Here is a 15575-nt window from a genome sequence, read left to right as displayed (position 1 = left end):
GAAATCTGAATGCGTTTAATGCTACTCCATTCATCTGAAATAGCTTATTGCTGTTGCATGCCCTCTGGTTTAGTCTTACCAAGCCTTTTCAACCAACGCTCCTGTGCATCCTCTGACTATAAATCATAGCCACTGTCTTTGCTTTGTGAGCATGATTGTACAACTCTCCTATTACCAGCTTCTACTTGTGGAAAATATCACACCACACACTTCCTACTTATATTTTATACAAAATGCGTTTGATTCTTATGAGATGCTAATAAAAACCCACACCAAAATAATAACATATCCTCCTTTTCTGTGTACTGTTTCTTTCAGACTCCAAAACAGTTTAGTCCACACAAAAAGAATGCCAACATGCCAGGTGACCAGTTCTTCATTTCACAACTTGCCTACCTGTAAAAATACTGTTCTAATAACTGAAATAAAAACAATGCTTTCAGAGCAGTCTAAAAACCTCCTTTACATAGTTTTGCATTGCCTCTCTGAAGGCAAAATCTATGACATATACCTTACCATACTCGTAGCTTTGATGTACACATTATCTTTCAAGTGACAGTTTCCATCATGGGGAATTACAATTCCTGCTAATTTACTATCAAGGGCCAGATGGGAAGTTTGATCTGTCATCACAAGAAGCAGTCGCTTTGCTTCTTTCCGCCATCCAATATGGCTCTATAAAGAAAACAAAATTAGGTATAAGAAAGCAGTAGCTACCTATTTTCTAAAATAATCTACAACAAAATGAAAAATTAACATTAAAGAGCACTTTCAGATATTACGCTGCCTGGCAGCACTGCATTAAACTGGGCTATTTAAAGCATTTTGTGTGGAAATAGACATAATGTACTACATCTGAAATCTACCAATTTCTTTGGTTTTTTCCATTTACCATTTCCTTTGCTTTTTAAAGAAAGATGTCCCACTATACATGCCAGTTATGCTTTATATAGTGGGCTTGATAACAGCTGCCACATTGTGTGTGTTACTGTTACATACAAATACAAAGCATACAGTTTGTAAAATCCTCTGGGGTCCAAGGAAGCATTACAACCAGTAAATATGAATTCATCCATATTGATACTTAGCACTCTGTTCTATTTTTACTTTAATTACTTTATATTCTTTACACACTATAATTTCCTTTTCCTACTAAATTTTTGGGCAAGTACATTAATATGCAATCACAAATCAATAAACTAAAGTTTGAAGGTCTTCATGCAATTACAAATTGAGAAATTCCTTATTATGCAGCAAAATGCTACGTTTATCCACCATCTTAACGGACTGATAGCAAAGTGGCAGCCTCAAGGGTGAATTGAATGTCTTTCAGGAATTCAGGGATGTGAAGGATGCAGCAGGGTAAGCTTACAGCTAAATTGGTTTAGATGACAATTTGTATTTTCAAAACATTAATCTCCCTGATTATAATGAAATTTCTGAGGCACACAGGAAACACATCATATGCTTTTTCATTATTCCTTCTCTTGCTAATTCCATCTTCTTTTTCACTGCTTCCATTTTATCTCCTTCCTATGACACACAATCTCTACCATTCTCATGTGAAACATGTACCTGCAATACAGTCCATGTACTCAGCCACACTTTGTGACTTACTCTCTGCCTTCCTTTCTTCATGGAGAGGGATTTAGCTGCCTTCTCAGGCTCACTCTCTACTATCTCTGAATGGGGATTAAGTATCTCAAGCCAGCAAGAATAACAAGACAGAGGGGTGTCATGTCTTTTCCAACTTATACTTCAGTCTCCCTCAGACACTCCTAAACAGCATTCCTCTAAAGAAGGAGTATTTTATTCGTAAACAGGTTTTGTCTTAAATAATTCCAAATTCTCCTGAAGCACTCTTCTCCTGACTCCAGCGTTTGACTTTGTCACCTTGACACTTGTTTAGTTTTAAGCAATTCTGTGAGGAGCAGAGAGTTGGACGTGATGATCCTTATGGATCCCTTCTGACTTAAGATATTCTATGATTCCTACCTATATATGTCACAGCAATCAAAATTTTAAAGTAGCTCCATGTCCTAAGCTGCTACCTCTTGCAACTATGATACATTGGTTAAAGCAAGATGGAGCAAGTTATAAAGGTCTATTGTAGGCAAAATGAGTGCACATTACTATAATTTATGGTTCATGATGGTCATTATGAATTGCACATTCTTCCCGTCCATTTCAGTTCACAATTCACCTAACAGGAAAGCCTCCACATTCTTATGAATATTTCCATTCTATTGTTCTTGGAAGCATATATTATTCTAGAACTCACATGTCATAAGTGTGGAATGTGTCCAGTGAGAAACACTGAATTTTTAGGAATTTTTCCAAAGTTCCAGAATAATTTTTTGTAACAGCTTCAATCACAGTGTTTATGGAGAGTGGTTTTTACTTACCTGTTAATCAAAATTTGAAAATAAAATTGGACCAAACTATTCATTTTTAATGTAACTTGGATTACTTTTGTCCTTGAGATATTTTACTTCTCAGAAAAATAGTGTGAAGATAGACAAGATAAAACAATTGTCCTGACATCATTCTAACAGATGAGAAACATGCCAAGCCTGTGATTTGAATGGGAGCTGAATATTTTATAGAGCAGTACCAAACCCATGAATCAGCCAGATTTCAAAATCTGTATTGCATTAATATGCATAAGAAGAAAAACAACCAAAATAGCTCTCTAGAGTAAAACAAACTCTCTTTATCTAATATGCTTATAGCTTGAGACTTACTGATGCAGATCTTTTCCACACTTTCCTGCATGAGACTGATGAAATTTTATCAATATACAAAAGTTAATTTTTAGTTGATTTTTACTGTTTCAAAATTTGCAAGCTGAGAACATAGAAGTTCTGTTTTCCTTACCTACACAAGCATATATATAAAAATTCTCATTCAATTTTCAAGCTTTTAAGGAGAAGAAATTTCAAATGGTATGCCTTCATTGAGGAATACAAGCAGTGCTTTAATGATTTTTGAAACTAATTATGTAATTGACTGAAATTAATACATGTGTCTGTTCAAACAAGAAACAGCTGCTTTCATCATCCATCCTATGTTGGCCAGGCTGATTAAAGCCAGAAATTGAAGATCCATAACCGATACTGAAAGATGTTCCCTCCTGCTCTAGTTTTCAGCTTCAACTGGAAATATATAGTTAAGGGGAAAATAATGGAAAAGGAGGGAAAAAATCATAGTATTATCAGGTATAGCACTGGATTTTGAATTCAGGAACACTGACCACCAGTGTACCTACATATCTATCTATCTATCTATCTATCTATCTATCTATCTATCTATCTATCTATCTATCTATCTGGTGCCTGAATCACCATTTCTTTTCCTTCCTTACCTGGCACACAGCTGCCTGAAGCATTGCATCAAAGCCCCCTTCAGGTGTATCAATATTTCCAGAAATTTTTTGTTTATTCACTGCATTTCTGAATTCTGCTATATTGTCAGTCAGGGATAGCACATGGATATAGCCATGAGGAGGCATACAATCTAAATTGTAATCACTGTAAAAAAACAAAACAAATAAAATCCTTATTTTTCCTTTGAAGGAGATGAAAATATTGCATCCCCATTAACCCATAAAATCCTGATACTAATGAAGATATAGGTAGCACAGAATAAGAAACACTTACAGAAAAAAGAGCAATTCCATGCTAAATTAAATTCAGTGGGAGGTAGTTATAATTAATTACAAAAAATGTATATTATCTTCTATTTTATGGAATTGTGCTTATAATAACTTAATCAGTACTTTAACAATATATGTAGTGTTTCATAAAGAACAAAAATGCAACAAGAAGGATGGTATGATCTCAGGGTGTATATAAGCCTTTTTGGAGTATCTACAGCATGGTACAGCTCTGCTTTTCATTATGCTGAGGAAGGACTATCACACTGCAACAGTAAGATCTTTTAATAGGTTGCTATACAGACTACTGGATCAAGCTATAAAAAAATCTAAGTTCCTATCTTCTATCATCCACTAGTGTTACATTAATGCACATAACATCAATATTGATATTAATGATAATTATGTCATCAAAGAGATGAGAAAATTAATTTTCACTAATGTCATGATACTTTCTCAAATTATACATAAGGGAGAAAGTCTGATTTTTGTCATAACTAAGCTAGTGAAACAGCACTTACACAGGTCATTGATCTGGGACCCATTCACAGCCGTGATTTATGGCACAAGTTGAAATGCTCATCCATTTCAGATGCTGAGCAGGTTTCAACTCTCTTAACTTCTACTGCATCCAGACTGTAACCTGCCCTCCTCCAAATCAAGTTACAGTCAAAGAAGAGAAACTGGCATTGAAAGGATTAATATCTCTACAGTTGTCTCCTCTTAGGCAAAATGCATCATGACCTAGAAATGCTAATCAATATCCTATATTGATTATGACTCACTATATATAGATGGTCTAGATGACTGCTTTATCCATAGATAGTCACATCTCTAGAATGAATTCCACCACTAGGAACCAATTCAAAACCCACTGAAATCACAAAAGGTACTTAGGGACTTCACAGAACTTTGGATCATGACTTCTCAGGAAAGGCAAGCAAGAAAGTATGAAGAATTAATATTCACTTTTCCAACTACTATCATTTATACAGCTCTGAATTTGTTGTGAATAATCTTGTTCTCCAGGGAGTGTTGGAAGTGATCCCTCACTTCATGTAAGTGTTGAGCCCAAGGCATACAAAGCATGGCATGAAAAAAGAAATGCAGGCCAGAACATCTTTTCTATTTAAAAGAGGAGTTCTCTCATATTAAAACTGTAGATCAGAGGATTGCTTATGTTCATTAAATGAGCTGAAAGAAACCACATCATGTTGACAAAAGTAGAATTTTCAGGAAGGAGTTAATGAAAACACGACCATACACCAGAAAATATATAGGTCAGAAAGTAAAAACTTTGTGATGAATCTAGGTAACATATCCAAAATAACCAAAACCACAACAGTTGACTTTAAAATGAAATACAAAACATAACCAACTGTTCCAAAGCAGCATGGATTTTGGCTTGTTTTGCTAAAGAAAATATAATGCATTATTTCTGATACAGAAACAGTTTTTCTGAAATCACTCACCAGGTACTGCAGAAGTAAACAGTATAAAACAATTTTCAGCATTTCCTTAGGAACTTTTCAAAGAACCACAATAAAAGGAAACAAAGATAAATTCTGAACATATATGTATAATGCATATTTCTCTAATTAAATACACGTCTCAGTGCTATAGTAAATGTAAAAATACTACATACCTGCACTGGTTATGGATTCTACCTGGATGAATGCTAATATAGGGTGACACAGTTTTATCCACATAGGATCCAAATCCAAGTCGAAAATCAAGAGAAATATTCTCCATCTTTTTAGATAAAGCAAATCCAACGGAATTTAACTTTTCTATATTGTTGTGCATAGAGGCTGAGACATCAACTAAATAGTAAAGATCCACAGGGTATTTCTCTAAAGGACGAACTTTTAACATAAAGTTTACTTCACTTCCTGATTAAAAAAAATAAACAAATACACTTATTTACTATTTTTGAATGGACATGCTTAAAAATACACTTATTTTTCTAGCAACCTCAGCACAAAGTTGTTTGTGTCAGCAAAGAGAAAAACAAACAAGAAAATTTCCCAAGAGTAAATGAAACCTTGAAGAAGCATTCAAAAATAAGCCATAAAGGGATGTTTTGTAGAACATTTTGGTTTTTTTTTCCTTGCAGGAGCACTGTGCAATTTCTTGTAAAATCTTACTTCTCCCCATTTTGTTTTAAATTCATGGTTATGCAATCTCTTTGGCATTATAACAAAAAGCAGTTGTGGCTCACAAAGGACACAGATCTGCATACAAATTGGGGTCAGTCACTTCAAGGTTGTCACTTCAAAGTATGTAAATGTATCCTGCAAATAGTTTGTCATATGACAGAACCTAAAACTACATACACACCACAAGGACAGCACAGCCTGAAAAAGTGACGTAAATAATGATACAAGTTTATCCCAAACTGCTTCCAAAGATTTGATGAGAAAATTCCGTAGGATCAAAATATATATATTTTTTTTTTTTAAAAAAAGGTTTTAATATTAAAAAAAATCCCTCTTTTGGCATATACAAAATAGAACTCTTATTTCAGGATGCTAGATGTCTGTGACTCCTGCAGAGCCACAACATATCTTTGGAAGCTGCTAAAACTAGTCCTCACATTTTTGCTTGTCCAATATTCTGTAATGTCAGCAAAACAAGCAAAGTGATTTGTATGGGCAGAACAGTTACAGTAATGTATGGCTCCAAATTAGCCATCATTTTATGCCACCCAAAGTGTAAGCTCACAGCAAAATGAGTTTAGGATCTTCATGCGACAAGTGGAGAATCTAATCCAGTATTGTGCAATGAAGATACAGCAAAGGACAGGAGGAAGTTAGATGTTATAGAACTATGTAGATTTTTAATAAAAACTATCAAAAAGTACATCCAGTACAGAGATCTGACTCAGAAAATTTAAATATGAAAAGAACTTTTTTCCAATGTCCTTTGAACATAATCCATCTGAAAATTTCAGGATTTGTCTGTATTAGTTCTTGCATGAGGAAAACAATTTTAGTGTGCTGCTATTTATGTTTCCTCTTTGCAAATGTAAATTGAATTACTTTTTGTAAATGACTCTTGCAGGTCTCAGGTTTGCATATAGTGAGATACTGAGTGCAGCTTTTATTATTTTCTACATAAATCCTAAATGATGACTATGTGTAAACAGTGACAAAACTCCCCAGTATCAAAACAAAAGTATTTTTGTCTGCGTGATTATCATGTATCAAATGTCTGTTTTGAGGAAAAACTATAGTGGTGTATCTGTGTGTTTCCCTGAGGCAAAAAATATAGGCAAAATATCTATATATAAAAAGTTTTTCTTCTGGAGTCCTTGAAATTTCATTCTTTTGCCTCCCTGATGGAAAAACTTCTGTAAAGGATAAGGAACTCCAAACTTAATTTCATGATTTACTGGAAAAAAGGTTAATGAAAACAAATTTTAGAAAGCTAACTGTTTTTCCTATGAATCCAGTATGCCTTTGGAAATAAATGTGATTACAGACAGAGCTTAGAGGTAGCTCAGTTCCTGAAACCATTTCTCAGTACAAAGCAGAGTATCAGTCACTTCTTTGGAAGAAGGGTGGGGAAAGGAGAAGTGCTGATGTTACCTTGACTGTTTTATTATTATAAAGAGTGAAAAACATCTCCTTTGTGCTTTACATACATGCAGATTCTTCAATTTTCCCTTGTAATTGACAGAAAATTATCATTTCTACAGTGAAGATCAGCAAAATTCTTCTCCTGAACACTTAATGTTTTCCTGACAAAGATTGATCCCTCTCACATAATTCTTTCTCCAATTACTCTTTGTGAAAGAAAGAAATTAAATTTTATTGAGTGAAAGATAACCATGGATCCCTTTATATCACCTTCACTTCTGCTGTTGGCTACAGCTTTTTTAGAGACAGAGGATGAACACTTATTTAACTAGATTTCAGCTGAGGGAAATGGAGATATACTAATCATAAAAAAATTCAGGCAGTGAACATCTAAGTCTTCTTTAGGAATTTAGTCTTTCCTTATATAATGGTTTTGGTATTTTGTAGTTGTCTAGTCAATGCACTTGAAAATAAATAATCAAGAAGTTTATCAAATTATGAATTTAGGAATTATAACTCTATTTACTTTCAGGAGGAATAGCTTATACACATGTAAGGCAAAACCGTTAGTTCAAGGGGCTAAATAATCAAGAAACCACATAAGAAAACAGGAAAGACTACCTAAAATTCCCTTTTCACTTATTACTTGCATTATTCTAACCTTCAGCTGTGTTTGACAGAAACAATTCTTGGTGAAGATGATACTTCAATATTGGAGCAACACCATCTCAGTTCTACAATACAATGTTATAGCATCATTCTTCCAAATAATTATTCCAGATGGCTCTTCACAAAATATCTGTACGTAGAAGTATAGTTTGTATTTTAAATTTATTATAACATCAATGTATTAGAGATGACCCAACCTGGACGCAGTTGGACTGAAACTTTTCCTGGTGTCACTTGTGTATTTGTTTCGTGGTCACTAGGTATTGTGACATGAACCGTGGGGTTTTCAACCAAATCTGATTGGCAGCCTCTTTTCATTAAATTGAAAACAGTGTCACAGCGTCCCTTCTGTGTTGTGCCAGCCATGAAATCCTGTTAAAGAAGAAACAAAAAGAGCAAAACAATCTGAGCTGAAAAAAACTCTGTACCACCTTCAAAGGATGAAGAAAACCAAAATAATAGTATTGGAAACAATAAAATATGCTACTATATAATTGCATAAATTATAGAACAAGATCATGAAGCCATATGTTTTTAATTATGGCAATAAGGCAATATTTAAATTAGAAGTTAAACCTAATTGCCACACTGACCCATTTTTACACAGAAAGTTTTTTTACCGAGAAATAGGATCTTGCACAATCAGAACAAGCTGACTTTGGAGAAAAAGGAAATTACACACTGTTATTATGTCACTAAAAAAAGTTCTGTGACATGCTATGAGCTTGTTTTAGCAAAAAAGCATCATTCCCTCAACACCAAAACAGGTTAGTTTTCAGAAGAATCCACTGGTAATGCTACTCAGGCTGATATTTAGTAGGAACACCAGAGGTCAGCTCTAGATTTAGCCAACCTGAATTTGTCTATCCCACTACACAAAATCCAAAGACCTACTGAACTACATAATTTCAATTCCCGGAAAGAGGAAACCATGTATTATTACGGGAGTAGACAGTTTAGATGCCACCAACATAAAAAAGCCATTGTAGCAACAGAAAAGTGATTAGTAGAAGGATGATGTCAGAAGCAGCCCATCCTTTGCTGCATTGAAAGAGAAAAGTTGTCAAAAATTTCATCAAAATGATACAATGCAAAATTCCTTCCTGACGACTAATCTGATGATTAATACGATTCTGAACATGCAGGGAAAAAAAGAAAAAAAGAATAAAAACAAGACAAGATCTTTTGTAGTCTTTCAAACTATTGGTGCATCTGAGTCAAAGCTGAAAACCAACCAAACAAAGGACAATCTCTCATCTTTCAGATGCAAATGCAGAAAATAAGCCATCTAAAATACAGTCAACTGTGTATTAGATAATCAACAGTCATCCAGACCCTGAAAAGACTAGAGAAAGCCCATGAAGAATTAAATATGCCAGTTCTTGTTTTTCAAATTCCAGCTTAGTTTTGTAGTCTACCTTGAATCTATTTTTTCTATAACCTTCTTTCTTAAAAACAACAGAGACTACTTTTTAAGTTACTGCTATTTATATATTCCTTTTTGTGTACACTTTTCAAAAACCTAGATTTTTAAATGTATAAAGAATTTAGTTACTCTTGTTACCAGTAATGAATAATAGATTTGTAGTGTTTTCTGAGGTCCACTGTGTGTGGGTATAAATTCAAAGCATCTCAAGAGTTCCTCAGGGCAGATTATCTTATTAAAATATTGTTCTCATGAAGCAGGTGGGCTAAGGTGCACTGCAATATTTCCATCTGCAATAGCATGGGTTTTGCCATTCCATAACCACGGATGGTGTGTAGGTGAGCCAGCTACTTAAGAGGGTTTGACAAAGCCCTGGTGAACAGCTCTCAGGATTGACTTGAGAAGTGAAACAGGACAAGCAGAGCAGAAGTGAAACAGGCCAAGTCCATGTGCCTACTCAGAAGGAAAGTTTTGCACTGGAAAGTTAGCAAATGCTGCTCTGTGATAAATGCAGATGGAGGAGGATAAAGCTTTCCCCGTTCGAAGACAGGACATGGGGCCAGAATACTGAACCCCTCCACACTGTAATCCATTGTGCCATCTACATATGCTAGGCTTCCTCTGGGAAAACAAGCCCTGCATGCCTCTACCCATCCTTGCATTACTTATCCTTGTACCTTTGGCAGACTAAGTTAATGATTCCAAGACATAATATCTCAGATATTGCCAGTGCCTTACACTCCTGATCTCTGTCAGACACACCCCAGGAATTTATCTACCTTCTCTGTTAACCTGAAAGCTACTACTGGTAATTTCTGCATGAGTTTAAAGAGCATACGAGCTTGTGATTGTCAATGATATTCTTCAAAACCTTGCTCCTCTGAAATGATTACTCAAAATCATGCTATCAACAGGGTTATCTTTTCCTTTTTCCTGTCAAACAAAACCAGAAATACCCATATTCTTACAGTTTGCAAAGTAATAATAATTTCAGAATAATTCATGCTACCTAAGACTTATCTTCTGTGCTAAGTCTCAGAACTGATAGTTTCAAGTGTCAAAATGAGAAAAGCATCATTTTTTCCATTTGTGGTAGGATCATAATATAAGGTGAAGTCAAAGTCAACTCTACTGTTAGTACAACCTTTTGCTAAATGCAGTAGACATACATGTATAGACTTGTTTTCATATATGATGAAGACTTAATATAAAGTACTGATAAGTAATTTTGATTTTGAAGCCAAAAACTGTTAAACTCTCAAAGCTACTGTAAGTCTGCCAAAGCTGTCTACAAAGCAGATGGAATGCATTAAAAAGATCTCACTTTATTTAAAATTACTGCAATTTTCCAAATAAAAGATTGCATTTTCTCCTTTGGAAACAAAATATATTTCACATGACTTCTCAGGTTCTGTCTCTAGGGATCATTTAAAGATTTTCTTGCTATTTCTCACTATAATTTTCTCAGTTTAAAAGCCTTTATCTTTATAAAGATCAGAAGCAGCTAAAATATAAAGTCAAATGTAATTAAGCAAAAATGCCATACCTCTTGAGCACACCATCCACACTCTGGACCCAAAGCAAGACACTTTGTGCATGTTACTGCATTTGAAGTGGCACATCTGTTTTCCGCTGCAATGAAATACAAACCCAAACATTCATGATTTATGACGACACGTGAAATTGTAAAATACCTAATTTTAAACCAAGATTTCAAAAATTACTTCTCCATATTAAGAGTGATGACAATGTATTAAAACAGAAGTAAAACAGAACAAAGGTATTGTGGCGAGGGAATACAATTTTCTTTTATCTACAGTCTACAACTATATGCACAGATTGAATAAACTCTATTCACAGTTCACAAGGCCAAATTTTTAAGATCCTGATTTAGAATAATTTTGAAGTGCAAGTTTATCTTTGGCATGTATCTTGCTGATTTACTGCCTAAAAAAAAAAATTTACTAGGTAGCTTATCTTTTCACAGACATTTTCCCTTTAAGTCATTTACACTTGACTGAATTATTCATTATTCACTCCTCATGAAACCCAAAGTATTTTCTCACCTTCTATAAATATTCCCCCTCTGTATATTCATTTTTGCAATGAATAGTTTCCCAGAAGAGGAAGATTTTCTTTTCCAGAAGCAAATAGAAATGTATCCAACACTACATGTGTCACAGATTGAAGACACATCATTCTGTACCAACTGCAAAAATTGTGCCTACTTACATGTCTACCAGCAAAGTCCTTTATATCCTTTTCACATCTTTGTTTTATAGATTATTGCTTAAGTTACTACTCTTTCCTATGAAACTTTGGCAGTTGGTATTGAGAAGAGGAGTCTTTTCAAGGGACTGGGCCAGCTCAGCTTGAATGCCAGCATTAGCGTATCCTTTCAGCATGTTGAGCACAAGTCTCTTGCAGTACAGTGCACCTCTAAACAAGACAGAAGTCACCTGCTAAGAGTTATATAGAGGGCACAAAACGCACAGCTTTGTAGTAGTGCTGTTTAAGAACACTGCTGTATGGCATATTCAGCATGCCATATTAGAAAATACACAGGGAACAAAATAAATTTAATTTCTGCATACAACAAAAGGCTACATATGTTAACTGGTACATTGTGATAGAGTGCATCATCATATCAAAACAGTTTGATGAAACGCTTGGTTTTCATCCGTGAGTTTTGGCTACATGCACTGTCTCTCAGATTATTTCTTTCCAACCTGCAATAACAATACAAACCATCTCTCTTTTTAGGTAATGAGACAAACCTCTCAGAATGAACAGCTGTATTAGGAAAATATGTACTAAAATACTTTTTTTTAATACTTTTTTTTCCTGGTTTCAGCTATGGATTCTAAGATGAGATCCTGTATCATATGAACAGCTGATTTTCAGCAAGCCACTTAGAATGATGGCTGATGCAAGGCACTAGTCACAGTCTGCACGTTCTTAGTATCAACAACACATATACCATTGTCAGTATTAACAAGCCTAGTGCAGCACAATTGCAGCATTATACTGACATTATGTAGGTTAGTGGCAATTTAAATAATTTAGGTCAGACCAATATTTCTGTTTAATATCGACTGCTGCTGACAATTTTTGCCATGAAAGCAATGTGAGAAAAAAATAAAAAGCATAAATGAAAAGGAGAGCTACAGGTATGATATAAACAGTAAGTTGAAAAGCAGCCCAGGAAGGTGCTGGAACGCAGGGAAAACTGATTAAAGGGTGGGAGAGGTTGGTAGGGATAAATAAAGGAGGAGTTCCTAAGGAGAGAGAAAAGAACAAGACAAAATCAGAAAGGTTTTTGTTTGGTCTTTTTTTGTTATAAAAACAAACACAGCAAGTTTTACTTGGATGTAAAATGAGAGCAAGCTCATTCAGCACTAACACAATAAAACTTTTTTTGCATTTATAAGAAGATAGAAACTGCACTTTATGTTCTGCAATCTGAAAGAGCAAACCTGGAGGCCATAGAAAATGTGGCCACATACTGCAGGGGAGGAAAAAGGTATGAAGATTTTGGGTAGGTACTGACATGCACAGGGTAGTAGACCTTGCCACAGATCCTTTTCTAGACAGTACTCATAAAGTGCAAAGACTCAGAATGAAGAGTTGTTGAAGGAGTAAAAATAAAAGGAATGTAATTGTTCTTGGCACACAAACACCCTTCCCATCTTCAACTGGCTATCAAAGACAGCAGAGATGAAAGGTGTTACTAGAAAAGAGAGTGATAGATTCAGTAAAAGTGTCAAAGGGCAAGGAAAAATATAAGTTGCTGATCTGCAGCGTAACAGTGGTTTTAAGACCACCATGGAGCAAAATAGGAAGAAAATTACATGAACTTTGGATTACCCATTCAAGTTGATATCCATTTTAAGAGACAGAGCTGTTCTTATAAGAATAAATAGCTGACATAGGAAAATGAGAAACCTGTATTTCTAGCTATTCAGATAAGGAATAAGGAAGATTAATTCCTTGTCACTGCAATCAGTAAACTGAGGAAGCCAAATAATAACTATGGCCTAATTAATTTCTTGCAATAACATCTGAGACTCCTTTCTTAAGACATATAATCCTATCTCTGAAATACATACTTTAATTTAAATGCCATTGACCACATAACAAAATATTAACACCTTTTTTTTTTAATACACTCTTACTAAAACACCCAATAATATGTGTCTATGTGCCATTTTCCAGATGCATTGGAAAACTGACTGAAAAATAACTGTCCCATTTTTTTTTTCTGTATGGTTAGTTTATTGAATCTATTGAAACTTGATTTAGTTTATTAATACAGCCTGTCAAATAAAATACAGGGGGGTCTGTGTGCCTTTGCAGACTGCTAAGACAGAAAAAAATACCTTAAAATCCAATTTCAGTGTGATCATGACAGATAAAACACTTTAACAAATGAGATATACAGTATTGCTGGATGCAAATTTCTTTGCTGATAACTCTCTGGTCTCAAGAGCTCCATTTTCACAACATGAAGTCACAGATTGGCAATAGACAAGCTTGGTACCATTGGAGCAAAAGGCTGAATTTTTTTGTTTTTAATAAAGAGAAACTTGAAAAAGTTGAATTAAATTCTTTATTTATTATTCTGTCTACATCACTACTCTGGTTCCCAAACACATAGTCTGTTTTAGCAGTAACATTTATGGACATGCTTTCATTCATCAAATATTTATTATTTAGTTGTACTCGAAAACCGTAACTGTTTTAGTATAAACTTTTCAGTTGCTTTAAAAAAATCACTGTAAAGCAAGAAATATTTTTTTATGAGTTGACTTAAAAAAGAACTGAGATTTTTCCTGCCGCTTCACCAAAAACCGAGTCCAGACAAGACTGAGTTACTGTTCAGCCAAAACTCAGGGCTAGTTTCTACTGGCTTAGTTTGAACTGATGTATGCCAAAAGGTATTTTCAACAAGGGCCAAATTCTGTGCTGGGAACTGCACAGGCATATGCATATAATAAAAAGTGCATCAGGTTAAACTACACTTTTCCAGCCTACTCCACAAAATTACAACCATGCTCCAACAACTGCAGCTATTTACAGTAATCACAGGTGTGGCAAGTCTAAACTGTCTGCAACAAGAGGGATCAAGGCAAGACAAAAATCATATATGTTATAATTACATCCTGCCTCCTTATTATGAAAGTGACCTTATCACAATCAGGGTATTTATCTCAGAGATGAAATAGCAATAAAGCACTCTGGTGTCTCAGAGGGGATGTTAAACAGGTTTTCAAACAGATAGAACTTTGTTCAAGTACAGCCAAGAATTTGGATTTGTATCATCTTCACAGTTGGTACATGCATGTGCTGGTTTTGGAGGGTGTACCACTTTCTTAAAAGAGAAAGCCAAAATATAGCTTGCAGTTTATATTCCCTGATTGTGGCTTTCAGACTGGTGAACGCTCATTAAGGCAAGAAGATAGGAAATTATCCAGCTTCTACAGAGCTGGTTTTAGTTGAATTGTGCGTCTAATCCTAGGGCAGCAATCAGCCAGGCTATCCCTCTGCAGAGATAATGCATGAGGCCTTCAGTAACTCACGTATAGCCTCATTTCTGAGGAAAGCTACGCAGTATACTGCAGTTACCTTCACCTTTCTGTCTTCAGAGCAGAGCAACAAGACCCTGCAGAGGGGAGACAGTGGCAGTCCCACCTAACACATGGCTTCCCAATTCACTTTGGCCAAGCGTGCAGGTACAATGAAAAGCATTAGAAAAATGCTACAGAGGAGGGATTATTTTTCCGTGATTACTTTGTTGGACAGTTACTTGCTCAGATTACAGGAAAAAAAACGAGTGTCTGTGCTTTAACTGCCAATCCTAAAACCCAGTCCTGGAATTAGGGAGTTTTCCCCTCTTTTTTCCCTTCCAAACAAGAAATAATTCTCTCTGCCTTTTGTGCCACGCTTTAGAAAAACACACTCTGTCATCACAAAATTTTCCAAGAAGATTACAAGGCATGCCTCAAAATCAGGTTTAAGAGGTACTCAACCTTGTCTAGGAAATATTTCAGTTTGAATACTGTACACTTTTTATGCTTTATAATAAAATCCTAAGATTTTATTGAGAAGAATACCAAACAACTTTTCTTTCCTCTCCCTTTTTTTCTATTACTTATGGGATTTGCTAATTTGTTTCACTTCCCCATCAATGGTCGGGCACTTCAGTTTCACTATTTAGACAGAAAGAAGCTAAGCCGCACACTGA

At 35.0% G+C, this 15575-nt stretch overlaps 1 protein-coding gene across 2 annotated transcripts in view; it reads right to left on the bottom strand.

Annotated features, from left to right (window-relative positions):
- Positions 1 to 15575, bottom strand: part of ITGB8 (integrin subunit beta 8) — a 46633-nt gene that overhangs the window by 20410 nt on the left and 10648 nt on the right. For both annotated transcript variants that reach the window (XM_058833089.1, XM_058833090.1), the window contains exons 2-6: positions 10878 to 10963; positions 8103 to 8277; positions 5301 to 5547; positions 3365 to 3530; positions 517 to 675 (exon numbers count right to left, since the gene is read on the bottom strand). In XM_058833089.1, coding sequence (XP_058689072.1) covers positions 517 to 675; positions 3365 to 3530; positions 5301 to 5547; positions 8103 to 8277; positions 10878 to 10963 — 833 coding nt within the window. The remainder of the gene's footprint in view (positions 1 to 516; positions 676 to 3364; positions 3531 to 5300; positions 5548 to 8102; positions 8278 to 10877; positions 10964 to 15575) is intronic.

This window comes from Poecile atricapillus, chromosome 2, assembly GCF_030490865.1.
Source record: "Poecile atricapillus isolate bPoeAtr1 chromosome 2, bPoeAtr1.hap1, whole genome shotgun sequence".
NCBI classification, from domain to species: domain Eukaryota; kingdom Metazoa; phylum Chordata; class Aves; order Passeriformes; family Paridae; genus Poecile; species Poecile atricapillus.
The sequence above is the reverse complement of the archived record's forward strand: the minus strand, read 5'-3'. Positions and strand labels throughout refer to the sequence as shown.